The sequence below is a fragment of the Colletotrichum fructicola genome (assembly GCF_000319635.2).
Source record: "Colletotrichum fructicola Nara gc5 chromosome Unknown KSG_Nara_v1_contig04, whole genome shotgun sequence".
NCBI classification, from domain to species: domain Eukaryota; kingdom Fungi; phylum Ascomycota; class Sordariomycetes; order Glomerellales; family Glomerellaceae; genus Colletotrichum; species Colletotrichum fructicola.
The window spans coordinates 495,132-507,996 of record NW_027094054.1 but is presented as its reverse complement, the minus strand read 5'-3'; the positions used below and the strand labels follow the sequence as shown (position 1 = coordinate 507,996).

At 56.0% G+C, this 12,865-nt stretch overlaps 3 protein-coding genes across 3 annotated transcripts; 1 reads left to right on the top strand and 2 right to left on the bottom strand.

Annotated features, from left to right (window-relative positions):
- Nucleotides 1-2,667: 2,667 nt before the first annotated feature.
- Nucleotides 2,668-3,715, top strand: THR1-1 (Trihydroxynaphthalene reductase; the record flags this gene model as incomplete). Its single annotated transcript, XM_032019794.1, has 3 exons — nt 2,668-2,779; nt 2,926-3,463; nt 3,517-3,715. 3 exons carry the CDS (start codon nt 2,668-2,670, stop codon nt 3,713-3,715), a joined length of 849 nt encoding a protein of 282 aa, XP_031883004.1.
- A 429-nt stretch (nt 3,716-4,144) lies between these two features.
- Nucleotides 4,145-5,122, bottom strand: CGGC5_v006906 (uncharacterized protein; the record flags this gene model as incomplete). The annotated part of the gene is made up of 1 exon (XM_032019793.1): nt 4,145-5,122. One exon carries the CDS (start codon nt 5,120-5,122, stop codon nt 4,145-4,147), a length of 978 nt encoding a protein of 325 aa, XP_031883179.1.
- Nucleotides 5,123-7,119: 1,997 nt separating this feature from the next.
- vpr-17 (Minor extracellular protease vpr) lies at nt 7,120-10,010 on the bottom strand (the record flags this gene model as incomplete). The annotated part of the gene is made up of 4 exons (XM_032019791.1): nt 7,120-8,885; nt 8,943-9,144; nt 9,241-9,825; nt 9,894-10,010. 4 exons carry the CDS (start codon nt 10,008-10,010, stop codon nt 7,120-7,122), a joined length of 2,670 nt encoding a protein of 889 aa, XP_031883024.1.
- Between the last annotated feature and the right edge of the window lie 2,855 nt (nt 10,011-12,865).

The window sequence follows — 12,865 nt, the reverse complement described above, 5'->3', positions numbered from 1 at the left end:
AAGCTCTAAAAATACGAGAGAGTTTGTCATCACCGCAAATGGGACGGGTCGCCCAACGGAAAAGGCTGCTGACGGTGGTGCTGACGGGGAATCCGAACTTACGAGTAGGGTGCCCTTGTGCCGACAGCACACCACCACAGTATAATACGGGATTTTGCCTTTGTGAGTGTTCAGAACCAACAAGAATCGGCCCCAAGCAGTGTGACCAACATGCATGCAATGAAGAGATTGAGGCAGGGTTTGTTGGAACAAGTTGGAAAGTGCTGCGTTTGAAGAAGCGATCGGGAAGGTTTCATGATCAAATAATTATCCTTCAAATTTCGCTCGCTGTCTCCCTTGCTGCGGGTTTGATCCCTTGCGTTTGCTCATGGCAGTCTTGGAAAAGTGGCCTTGATGAGGGCATCGCAAAGATCGACGTCGATTGTGTTGTGAATGAAGGACGAGGACCACCACCAGGCAACCATTTTACGTTGCATTGTGACGGCCCTATACTTTTTCGGGGGGCGAAATCCAATAAATTGTTTAAAATTCCATTTGATAGACCTGTGGAGAAGAAGCCGTTGATCGAAACCTTTTCTGATGGTGAAATTCAGCCGCATTCCACGAATCGTCCCAAAATGTAGGCTGTCAAGTATCACGACGAACAAAAAGGTTTCAGTAGATGCCGATTCAAACAAAGCTTTGCTGAACGTGTCATCGTAGACGTGGCCAGTCACACTTTTGTGGGCATCAACTAGATCTCTGCGACGAACTACACGAAGATCATTATAGACATGGTCGGGGTCAATTAGAAGGCCTTGAAACGAAGTAGTAATCCGATGACTCCTCCACACGCATTCAGCGCCCGCGGAATAGTTGAAATTGGATATACAACCATCCGACCACATGAGACAACACCGATGAGTTGCCGGATCAGGGTCTTCCTTCATGGGTCGGCCTGGCAGCGCCGTCCTCTCAGCCGTAGAATACGAAACTTTCGGCCCGGGCCACGAACGCTCAGTAACACAAATACGGCCTTCGCCCGGGATGGCCTGGGCTCCACACGTCGCTTGGGATGGCTGCGTCGCTCATGGAACGAACTGGGCCGGGGGATGGGCTGCTTCCGGGCCGGTGTCGAGCAAGTCTTACCGGTAGGGCTTTATGCGGCAGCCCAGGTGGCGGGTGTGGCACCGTCGCCGAGAGGATTTTGGAATCTTTAGACGGCCCCATTGCCGACGAAAGGATCGGAATGGGATGCCGGACATCAGCATCCACCCCGAATCCTGTGGCGGTTGCGGAACCGTTCGCTCGGTAAGTTGAGGCCCGATGTGCCTTTGCCAAGGGTGCCGTTCACACATGAAATTTGAAGGCGGTTCCACTACGACCTGTGATCATGAGACGGAAGCTGTAGCATTGAACCTTGACAACTTCACATCTAAGACTTCATCCTCTTGACATCGTCACATTGAGTCTGCTATTTTCGTTCATGAACCATCACCAACTGAGATCTTCACGGCCGGCGAGCGGAACGCTGCTGGAGTCCGGACTGCAATCTGCAAACGCAGTCTCATCTGCGGATGTAGCACTGATCCTCTCGGAAGACGTTGAGACTCGTGGCGCCGCCATGTTCTGCTGTTGACCGGCAACGTAAGGCGTCAATCCTACGACGTGGTGATCCGTGCCGGGATGTGGAGGTGAGCCCCGGGGGACCCCGGCCTCTCTTCAGTCCTGGGGCCATCGCTTCCCTCCCGAGGGAATCGGCCCCATCCGCTCGCGCATCGGATGCTGCATTCGTCGGAATAGCGAGAGAAGCGCGAGTAAGGCACGAGACGTTCAGGAGAGCGACCTCAAAGAGGGGCATCGCGCCGAACGGAAGAGCGACCGGCGTCGTGCTCAAGAACAAGCCCAAGGGAAGCCAATGATGTCTTTGGAATAGAGCCCAAGACCGAGCAAAGGGGGCCCGTCACGGTGGAACAGTCCGCCAGTCCGCCTTGGCCTGCGTCCGGGGCTCGGTCCGGGCGGCCTCGTTGAAATAACTTCCTGCAGGAAGGGTTGCGTGGGAGCGAGGTTAGGTTGCGTAAGGTTGGCTGCGTATGTACACAAGCGGCGTCTATCCTTAGAATGTGGATGCGGCGCCAAGGGACCGGCCTGACTTTCACGAAATGGGGGCACGCAACGCTAGCTCAGGGACGATCAGCAGAAAAGAATAGGGATGGACTATGTGGCGCTCACTCGGCTCTCGCTTTTTGGTGCGGGAAGCGATGCGTTGGTCCAATGTGGCCGCAGACTAGCGACCGAAATGGTGTCGTTTCACGGACGTCCGAGAAGCGCACGTCCATGTCCGGCGGTCTCTCCACGGGCCTCCGGTGCGACGAACAGGCTCAGGCACACGCTCTACGCTTGTCTCTCTCCTGAACCACGGTGCGGTCGGTCGGGCGATCTCGAGGTTGTGATGGAGACGCGGGAAACAAACCGACGCCAACACGCACACGATCAAACATGTCAACATGTCGTATTTAATACCCAGGTTTCCGTCTCCCAATCCGGTTCTCGAAACAGCTCAGCAGAACTCAACCACACTCTCACTCAACAACCAATCGACTTCTCCTCGGTCTATCTCGACGATACCTTTTCTTCAATAAATACACCATTTCCCCGACTTAATCCAACCCCTTCAAATCAGTCAAAATGCCTGGCCTTACCTCCGAGTCCAAGGGTTCCAAGTACGACCGCATTCCCGGCCCTCTGGGTCTGGCGTCTGCGTCCCTTGAGGGCAAGGTCGCTCTCGTCACCGGTGCCGGTAAGTCCATCTGATACTTCCTCTTGCCCCTGGATGGTGCACACCTCGTTTGCCGGCAGACTTTAGTCATGGCTTTCGTGATGCATCTCGGGGTCTAGTTCATCCGATCTCAAGAAGGTTCATGCAACTAACAATGGCTGCTATAGGCCGTGGCATTGGTCGCGAGATGGCTATGGAGCTTGGCCGTCGTGGTGCCAAGGTCATCGTCAACTACGCCAACAGCGCCGAGACCGCCGAGGAGGTCGTCCAGGCCATCAAGAAGTCCGGCTCTGACGCCGCTTCCATCAAGGCCAACGTCTCCGACGTCGACCAGATCGTCAAGATGTTCGCCGAGGCCAAGAAGATCTTCGGCAAGCTCGACGTTGTCTGCTCCAACTCCGGTGTCGTCTCTTTCGGCCACGTCAAGGACGTCACCCCCGAGGAGTTCGACCGCGTCTTCAGCATCAACACCCGTGGCCAGTTCTTCGTCGCTCGTGAGGCTTACAAGAACCTCGAGGTCGGTGGCCGCCTCATCCTGATGGGCTCCATCACCGGCCAGGCCAAGGGTGTCCCCAAGCACGCCGTCTACTCCGGATCCAAGGGTACCATCGAGACCTTCGTCCGCTGCATGGCCATCGACTTCGGCGACAAGAAGATCACTGTCAACGCTGTTGCCCCCGGTGGCATCAAGACTGACATGTACCGGTAAGCATCCCCGACAACCCATAACACACTTTCCAGCTCTAACATTATCCCAGTGACGTCTGCCGCGAGTACATCCCCAACGGCACCGAGCTCGACGACGAGGGTGTTGATGAGTACGCCGCTGGCTGGTCCCCAATGCACCGTGTCGGTCTCCCCATCGACATTGCCCGTGTCGTCTGCTTCCTGGCTTCCCAGGACGGTGAGTGGATCAACGGCAAGGTCCTCGGCATCGACGGTGCCGCCTGCATGTAAATTGCTACCTAATATAATCGGAGTTACGGATTACTGGGGCGGGTATCAGTAGATTGGATCACCTGTACATCTTAGACTAAAGATACGGGACTTATAATCAATAAAGGCGTATGCCTCATTAGAAATTAGCACATACTGTCTCAGATTACTGTGAATTCATGCTGCCTAGCTCATAGCTACCAGTTCTATAATTATCGTCCACTATCAATGAGTTCTTACCAAGTTTGTTTCTTTTTATCAACCTTGTTCTTGAAATCATTATTATCATCGCTGATCATTGTTATATTGTTTTCCATGGTCGTATTAATTTAATCATATTCGCCTCGATAGCAAAATTCTTTATTCCTGTTATGAAGAAGTCGTTGGACATATGTGCCATGACCATATGATTTGCATTCTCAACCGCAATGACTAAATGGTTGGCAGTGTTTACACAAGGATATAACTACAGCCATTTCCAACCTCTACAAGATTTGGCCTCGGCAACTTCTGCCCAGTCTCCCTAGCTTCCTCCTCAAGACCATCGTCCAACGTCAAGCGGCCGTGATTAAGCACCCAACTCAGAAGCCCGGAATACTGGATCTTGTCATCATGAGTTCCCAACCAGTACTTCGGCTCGCTCCTTCGTACAATCTTCAGCCCGTTTGTTACCCCGAGCGTTGTGCCTTTCTCCATCAGACCAGTCTTGTGAAGCGGGTGTACCATCGCCAATACACTCGACTCCGGATTCGCTTTCTGTGCGGCTTCGACAACATCCGGGTCGACCCCATGCGGAGAATATAAAATCATCTCGCTCTTTCCCTCCGCGCCAGTGAAGCTAAATACCATGCAATGGTATAAAAGCGGATAGACACCGCACTCGTCTGGGATGCGGAAAACGGATAGCCAGCTCGGTATTTCGGGGATGCTGGGCCATGCCGTGTCTGTGCTGCGCACAAAATCCGGTATGACGATGACGCTGTCGAAGTGCTTCCAAGCCGATATAATCGCTGCCGGTTCCTTGACAGCAAAGACCCTGGTGCTAGCGTCGAAGGTTCGCAGCGTCTCCTCGTGCAGGTGATCGGTGTTTATGTGAGTGACGAGGACCGCGTCCAGCCACGGCTCGCCCTCATCTTTCGTGCCGCCCGCCGAGGTCTCAATCTCCTCGATCCAGCTTTCAATCCCGGCCAAGCTGTCGAAGGCTTCCTTTGTTGGGTGGCGCATGCGGAAGATCCACGCATAGAGGGTCAAGGCATCGCCGACGAGCCAAGGGTCCTGCAAGATGTGGTAGAATGCTTTGCCTTTTGCGCCGGCTGGTCGAGGAATCGAGATGAGCCAGGTGTTGTCGCCGTTAGCCATCGTCATGATCGGCCTGTGCCGCGAGGACTCGGCCGAAGCCAGCTTTTCGATAATGTCTTTGCGCTCCATGGTGTTTGTACAGAGAGGTGTGAGCTTTCGCGGTTCTCGGCCAGTTGAGAATATGGCGGTTCGTGAACACGCGGTCGAGGGCGGGGAAGGTTTAACTTTAACATTGTTCAGTGTTTATTGTGGCGCAACAATAAGCTAACGTAGCACCTGCTACGCCACTACTGATGATCCTTGCTTTGAGAGCTCGGGGTTTATTAGAGCTCACGTAGGATTTTAGCGCAGACCGTTCGAAATATGTTGCACAAGTATGATTACCACTATTGCGATGAAGCTAATTTGCTGGGTCGGATTCGAATGCAGCCTTGGCGGGGTCGTTTTCACGCTCGAGATTGGTCAACTTCACAAAAGGAATGTTGGCGTTCCAACTAGACGATAAACGGGATGGTCGTTGCCTGGAGGATTCAAGATCTCCGTTTGGTTGTACGAAATAGGCTTGGCATCTAAGCGCCCACGAGGAGGTTGATAGATATTGCTCGGTGTATGAGATGTCTCCTCATCCAAAAGCATTATCTGAAGATCAGTTTCTAGACGGTTCAATCACGACGTGATTCTGTGGACTCATGTAGACACTTTGGGATCTAATGCGATAAACAGTAACGTGCGCCTGCGACCTTGCAATCGAATTCTGAATCTTCCACGAATGCAATTCCCGTGGACCATCGATTTGGTAACGAAGTACTGTGATGCATCACAAAAATGACACAGGTCCAGGCCATAGAACCGAAGGGAAAGCAGGATAACCCCACATAGAGTCCATCGTCATACCGATGAAGTGGACGAACCGGTGGAGGCCTTGAGGTGACCATTGAAACCTCGGTTGACAACCTGTCAGGACCCGGACTGTTGGATTCGGTGTACCGAAAATTCCAGGCCATCGTTCCAGATTCCTATCTAAGTTGCCTTCCATCATCTGGTCTTCGCAAACACGCAATATCACGTCAAATTTCCCCATCGAGTAATCATGCGCTCCCTTATTGGGTGTTTGCAAACTTTCTTTCACGGGACTTTTACCAAGGTGGTGCTGCCGACTCGTCCGACAGCCGAAACCGAGGCCGGTGAAAAGATGGGACGCATGCGCCGGAGCCAGAAGTCGGCATGCGCCCCATGAAGGGTGTCCGATGCCGAGCTCGGGGACCGGACCCAGACCATAAGAGGAAGTGGTTTCGACTCGAATAAGTCCCGGCCAGTGGCGGCTCCACTCCGTTTGGGCAGTGGGACTGGAGCTCCGTTCTCGCCGCGTCGGCGTCTGCAATCGACTTAGTCCTTCTAGATTGTAAGTCCGATGCCATACCAGGTATGTAATGACACCTTCTCGACATATGACAGAGATGGTAATTCTCAAGGATACTCGGAGAAGACTACTGCATCCCAAGGAGCTTGTAAACTTTCGTTTTCTCAAACTTGCCCCCCTTCCATCACATCTTCGCATTTTTCATGGCTGACATCGCGAAGGGTTCCGAAGCTGAGGCTCAGGCCCAACCAAGCGTGAAGCGAAAACAGACCTCAATGCTCTATACGACCGGGGGCATTGTAACAGTCCGGAAAGAAGGCAATGTTATAACAAGCTATCCCTGCATTGCAGCGAGGTGATTCATCAGTGAAGCATGTACAGATGGAAATCGGACTTTGCTAGCAACACGAAGAACAATCGCCCACCTTGCACAAATCTAAGCAACTTGAAGTACGTCACATATGTGCAGTCTACGTATGGGAACAGCGAGAGTGCATTTAGCAAACACCACGAAGATTTCGTTAGCAAACAAGACGAACGCGAGGAAACAGACATCAAGAGCCATCAACGGGGGAAGCTCTTGTGTAAGATATACTAACAGCTGATGCATTAACCTAGCGGAAGGATGACTTAAGGTCTTTTACACTGCCACAGACATTCAGGCTGAGGACACAGAATCATGAGATACCAGACAATTCTTTCTGATTCAAAAGCTATTTACAAGAAAAGGGAAAATGTCGTAGAGACATGACTATTATCACATTATCTAGAACCAGCGTCTCGCAGGCGCAGTCTGGTTAACACCGCCGTACTGGATCCGGAACGGCTGCGTCTCAGTGACATCGTACTCCTCCAGCTTGGACGCATCGCCAAAGACGCGTAGCGACTTGACGGCGAACTTGTACTTGCCCGCGGGGGCATAAGTACCATCGTCGAGCTGACCGTCCCAATTGACGGAGAAGACGCCGCGCGAAACGTACAGGTAGGGGAAGGAGCGCGGCTGGCCGATGGTCTTGGTGCCGAAGACCTCCTTGGTGATGTTGGGCGGGCAGCTGGTGAGCGGCACGAGGTCGGCGCGGACGAAGGGGGAGCCGAAGGCCATGTTGACGGCGAGGGCGGGCAGCACGGCGTCGGTCTCGTTGGCGGTGGCCGGGGGCGGGAGGATGTAGGTGTAGTTGGAGGGGACCTCCTCGAACTCCTCGGCCTTGGCGCTGGTGGAGGTGGTCATGATGGCGACGTCGAGGGTGACGTGGCTGTGGAGGCTGCCGGCGATGCCCTGGTAGGGGAGGATGAGGCTGGTGCCGTCGGTGCCGTTGAGGGCGATGTAGCCGGACCAGACGGGGAGGCGCTCGGCGACGAGGCCGGCCGGGGGCGTCGGGGTGACGAGGACGGTGGCCTCGCCGCCGGCCGGGACGGAGACCTTGTCCTCGCTGAAGGCGAGGGTGGCGTACTCGGCGGAGAGGTCATTGGGGAAGGTGGCGGGGAAGAGGTCGCCGGCGGCGGCGAAGGTGTAGGCGGTGGCGGCGCCGATGTTGCTCAGCTCGTAGGTGACGTCGGTGGAGCCGGTGTTCTTGATGGTGAAGTTCAGCTCGGGGATTAAGTTGTCGGTGTCGTTGAAGGAGAGGTTGGAGACGCTGAGGATGGCCGAGGCGTGAGCGGCATCGTAGGCCTGGACGAGGCCGGCACCCTGCTGAGCGATGGGGGCGAGGAGCTCGCCGAAGCCGGTGCCGTCGTTGAACTTGACCGGGTTGGCGTTGGCGGAGAGGACGTTCTCGATGGTGGCGGGGTCAAGGGTCTTGCGGACCTCGGCGATGAGAGCGACGATGCCGGCGGTCTGGGGGCAAGACATGGAGGTACCGGAGAGGACGGCGTAGCTGCCGAGGGCTCTGGGGTAGGTGCTGAGGACGTTGCCTCCGACGGCACCGAACTGGGGCTTGGAGTAGGCGTCCCAGTTCGGGCCCCAGGAGCTGAAGGTAGAGACAGAGCCGCCGGTGGCGTTGTTGGCAGCCTCGGTGAGGACCTGCTCGGCCTCAGCAGGGTCGCCCATGTTGAGGACGACCTCCTGGCCGGCGGCGAGAGCCTCGAGCCAAGGGGCGGCGTTCTCAGGGGGGGTCATGCCGATGGCAAGGATCTCAGGGACGGTGGTCACGGAGACGGAGCCAGCGCCGGGGGCGTTGTTGTACAGCATGATGTACTTGGCACCAGCGGCGGCAGCGTTCTGGGCCTTAGCGACGAAGGTGCAGGTTCCGCGCTTGATGAGGACGATCTTGTCGCTCAGGTCGGGGGTGCCGGCAGGGTAGGCGTCGCAGCCCAGAGCCTCGGTCGAGGTAGAGTCGGTGCTCACGGCCCAGAGGGGGAGGGAGACGCCGGCCCAAGCATCGGGCTCACCGGGGGTGTAGGTGAAGTTCTTCTCCTCGCCGCCAGCGATGGTGTAAGACTCCTCGATGAGGACGGCGGGGGTGATGACGTTGTCGAAGGAAGCGATGGCGGTGACGTGCTTGCCAGAGGCAGCGGTAGAAGCGAAGAAGATACCTGCAGTTATTCTTAGCCTGGGACATTTCAGAATGATTCAAACAAGTCATCTCATACCCTGATCACCAGAGTTACCGGCGGAGACCGTGCAGGGAACGCCGGCATCGACGATTCTGGAGACGGTGGCGGCCCACGGCTCATCAGTCCAGCCAGAGGGACCACCGATAGAGGCAGTGATGATGTTGCTGCCGTCCTCGAATGCGCGGTTGTAAGCGGCGATCAGGACGTCGTTGCTAACCTCGCCCTCGCAGCCGAAAACCTGGATCAAAAAGTCAGATCGGAACTTTGGTAATAAGATTGTGGGTCACATCCGGCAGCCGGATGATCATTGAGCAACCACATTCATATCACGTACCTTGTAAGCACCAAGAGTGACACCGGGGGCGGTACCGGTGAAACCAAAGGGGTTGCTCTGAGCGGCAATGATGCCAGCAACGTGGGTTCCGTGACCGCCGCAGTCCATGGGGTCGGGGTCGGGGAAGTGCTCATTGTAGCCGTCGTACGCGTCGCCGACGAAGTCGGTTCCGTAGCTCACCAAGCAGTCGGAGCCGAAGCAGCCGCCGAGCGCGGGGTGGAGGTAGTCGATGCCGGTGTCGATGACGGCGACCTTGATGCCCTTTCCGCTGACGCCGTCGGCGTGCAGCTTGTCGACCTGCGTCATGACGTGCGTCGAGAAGACGTCCTCGCCCTCCTGGCGCTTCTTGAGGTCGATGTAGTCGCGGCCCTGCTTGCCGGTCCAGACGACCTCGGGCTTGGGGATGCTGTACGTCCGCACGGGGTACATGGCCTTGACGGACGGGAGCTGCGCCAGCTTCGCGGCCTTCTCGTCGGCGGTGTCGAGGTTCTTGAACTGCAGCGACGCGCCCTTGAACAAGGAGTAGGTCAGGTTCATGCGGGTGATGGTGTCAGACTCGGCCTCGGCGAAGAAGTCGGAGGCGTCCTGCGGTTTTCATCTGTGAGTACACTGCGCGGTCGAGAAGACTACGAGGAGCTGTGTGAGAAGCATACCTGTCCGTCCTCCAACTCAACGATGAAGGCACCGGGAACGGTCTTGGGGGAAGTCGACTTTCCCTGGACGGCGGAAGCTGCCGCAAGAAGCGGCAGCAAGAGACTGCTACGAACCATGATGTCTGGCTGACGGATTACCTGGGGGAGACCGGAGCTGGCGAGGGAAGAAGCATCATGAACGCTGCGCGCCGGGGGGCACAACTTTTATAAGTCCATCTGCACAACGTCGTATCGCAACCCGTACCTCGGCGGTGGGGGGCTCAACTGGCCGGGGACCTGAGCAAGACAGGCCCTCTAGCGCAGGCGGACCCTCCAGAGAATCAGTCCATGGGCCATGTCGTTGTCGTCATGAAATGAATGGGGGTCCAGACGCTTGCTTGGCCAGGAAGGTGGAGGATGGACGGGAAAATGCGAGCGAGCGAGCCATGCAGGTCGTCTGCAAAGGCGCGGTGCCAGTGGATGGTGGCACGCGATAGCGTCCGGGGAAGGTCTGTATGCTCAAGCAGGGGTTGGATGGGATCACGGAGGGAGCTATGGCCGGGTTGTCTACCCAATGTTCCAATATGGAGACCTCAAGCAGGTCTCGCTGCAGAGGAGAGGCGACATCCCGGCTGGGACATGAGAAATTGCAGGGAGCAATGTGCACAGTCTGCGCTGCTGCAGTGCGTCGCGACGGAATGCGACCGCGCAAAGAAGGAAGCAGAGAAAAAGGAGAGCCTGGCCTGGCGATCAGCATATTAAACGATGCTTTCTGAGCTGCCTGAATGAGGCTCCTTAGTGGTGGAGGGAAGCATGATTGATTAATTGGCCCTGGTCATTGGAGCTTTCTGCCCAGATGGCCTTCCTATCTGGGTAAGTGTCTCCGCATCTCGTTGGTGAGAGTTGAGAGAGAGACAGAGAGTTGTTGTTGCTGTTCGAGCTGGGGTCCCTGGTCCAAGACCCAAATCATGGTGGACCGGGAAATGGTCATTGCTTCTTTACGGGAAACTTGAACGGGCCAGTTGGTGGCGAGTTCGCCGTCGGCTGATGCAGGCTGTCTCTTCTATCGCTGGAGGGCGATTGGCAGACGCGGGAGATCGGGATGGGTTCGTTGGAGAGATCTCTGGGCACACGCCGAAGCGGCGCCACCCTTCTTTTGTGTTCGTCTCGTCTTTAGGTTGTTGACCGTTGAGGGCGTTGGAAGAGGCGCGGGCGGACAGGGCCAGCCATGCTTGTTGCCGACGGCAAAAGGACATTGGGGCAGACTAAGTGCCATCGGTTGACAGCGACAGCTGTGATATCAAACAGAATTGGCGCCCATCAATTGGCTGCGAGGCGTTCGTCGTTGGATGTTTCGTTCGCTGCGAGCAAGATTGACGGGCAAGGGGCCTGCTCCTATCAGGATTCAGCAAGACACAATCAACGTCAGTCGTCATCGATTGTGACCGTCCAGTCTCTGATTGACCTGAGACCATACGGCACGCTGCCTGTGATCCTCTGTTCCGCGAGGATGATGGAAAGTTACGCCCCGAGCCAAGAAGCCAAGGCAACTCGACTGCCGTGGTAGCAGTGCATCGCGGACGCTGTTTGGTGCGTACCTGAATGGCCTCGTGTTGTGTGGAGCTTCAGGTACGACGGCAGCATCCACGCGGGGACGGACATCCTGGCCGTGATGTGGGTTCGGGCGATTGCGTCGGACGTGGCATGTGGCACGTCAATGGCAGTGGAGGTGCTGCTGCTGCTTCTTACAAAGCCCCAGAATCCAGAGTTCAGAGTCCAGATGAACAGGAAATTGGGTGTAAGGTAACCGGGCGCAAAGTTGGCAGAAAACAGAAGGTCGTTTGGCCCCGATTCATGACGGCCGAGACGGTCCAGTTCAACCCGGCAGGCCATCTTTGCAGAGGAACCTTTGCTAGCCGCCATCGCCTATTCTTCCGCATCAATAGACCGGTCTCCGCACAGCTGAAAGGCAAAGTGGACGACACGGTGGAGGGGGGAATGAATGATGGGAGGGAAGACGAAGACGGCTCTGGAAGGGCTGAATGAGGGGGCGACCACGGCCCATCGTCCCATCATTCATGGCTGCCCCCGTCCCTTCTGGGGCCTGCCATCCGATTCACCTGCCGAAAAGTCGATAACGCGGTGGCCACGACCCCGGCCATAGCCCGGACGCACACAGAGAGAAGCTTGCGGGATGTGGACGGTCGACGGGTCTGCAGAGCAACGCTGCACGGCTTAATGTGAATTTGACACCACTCGAGCATATGGATGAGGTCGTAGTAAAGGCATGCTGAATGTTTTGCATTCTATGAAGAGGGGGAAACTGAGGGGGGTACAGCGTGACAGTACACGGCATATCTGGCTCAACTCCCAAGAGGACACAAGACGGGACGATGCGACCGGAGGTGGAGGTCGCAGGGGAAACAAAAGAAAGACGGCCCAGTATTGATACGCCCGGACCACCGTCTAACGGCCTGTTGTTTGCTTTAAACCGAAAAGGGGCTGCGCCCCTGTTGGCTCTTCGGGGGCGAAGCTGGGCATCGGGAACAGGCCGCCGGTCTTCATGACTTTCCGGAGAAGCTTTGAATTGGACTGAGCAAGTTGACGAACTTTTGATATGCAGGTGTGGCGAATGAGTATTCAATTCATTTATGTTTACAAAGCCACAAACGGGCTCTTGGGAGGTTTCGGGAAGGTGAACAGAATGCCATTTCCGCGGCGCCATCCACTCCATTAACCTAAAAATTGCTTTGAGGGGCTCACTGACTCTGCTTCTGCCGGGGGCAATCGGAAGATCGCCGGGCATTCCCTACCTCCCAGTGGTCAGCGCTATGAGCATTCCATCGCCCACGAGGAATTGGTTCCGGCGGTTATTGGTATTTAACCTTAATGAGATTCTTAACTCTGTTCGCCGCGGAACACGCGAGAGGCTCGGAAGCTAGGTTTAGGCTTAACTTTCTCGACCTCGTGCGGTGCTTTGCTGCCGATTCAGC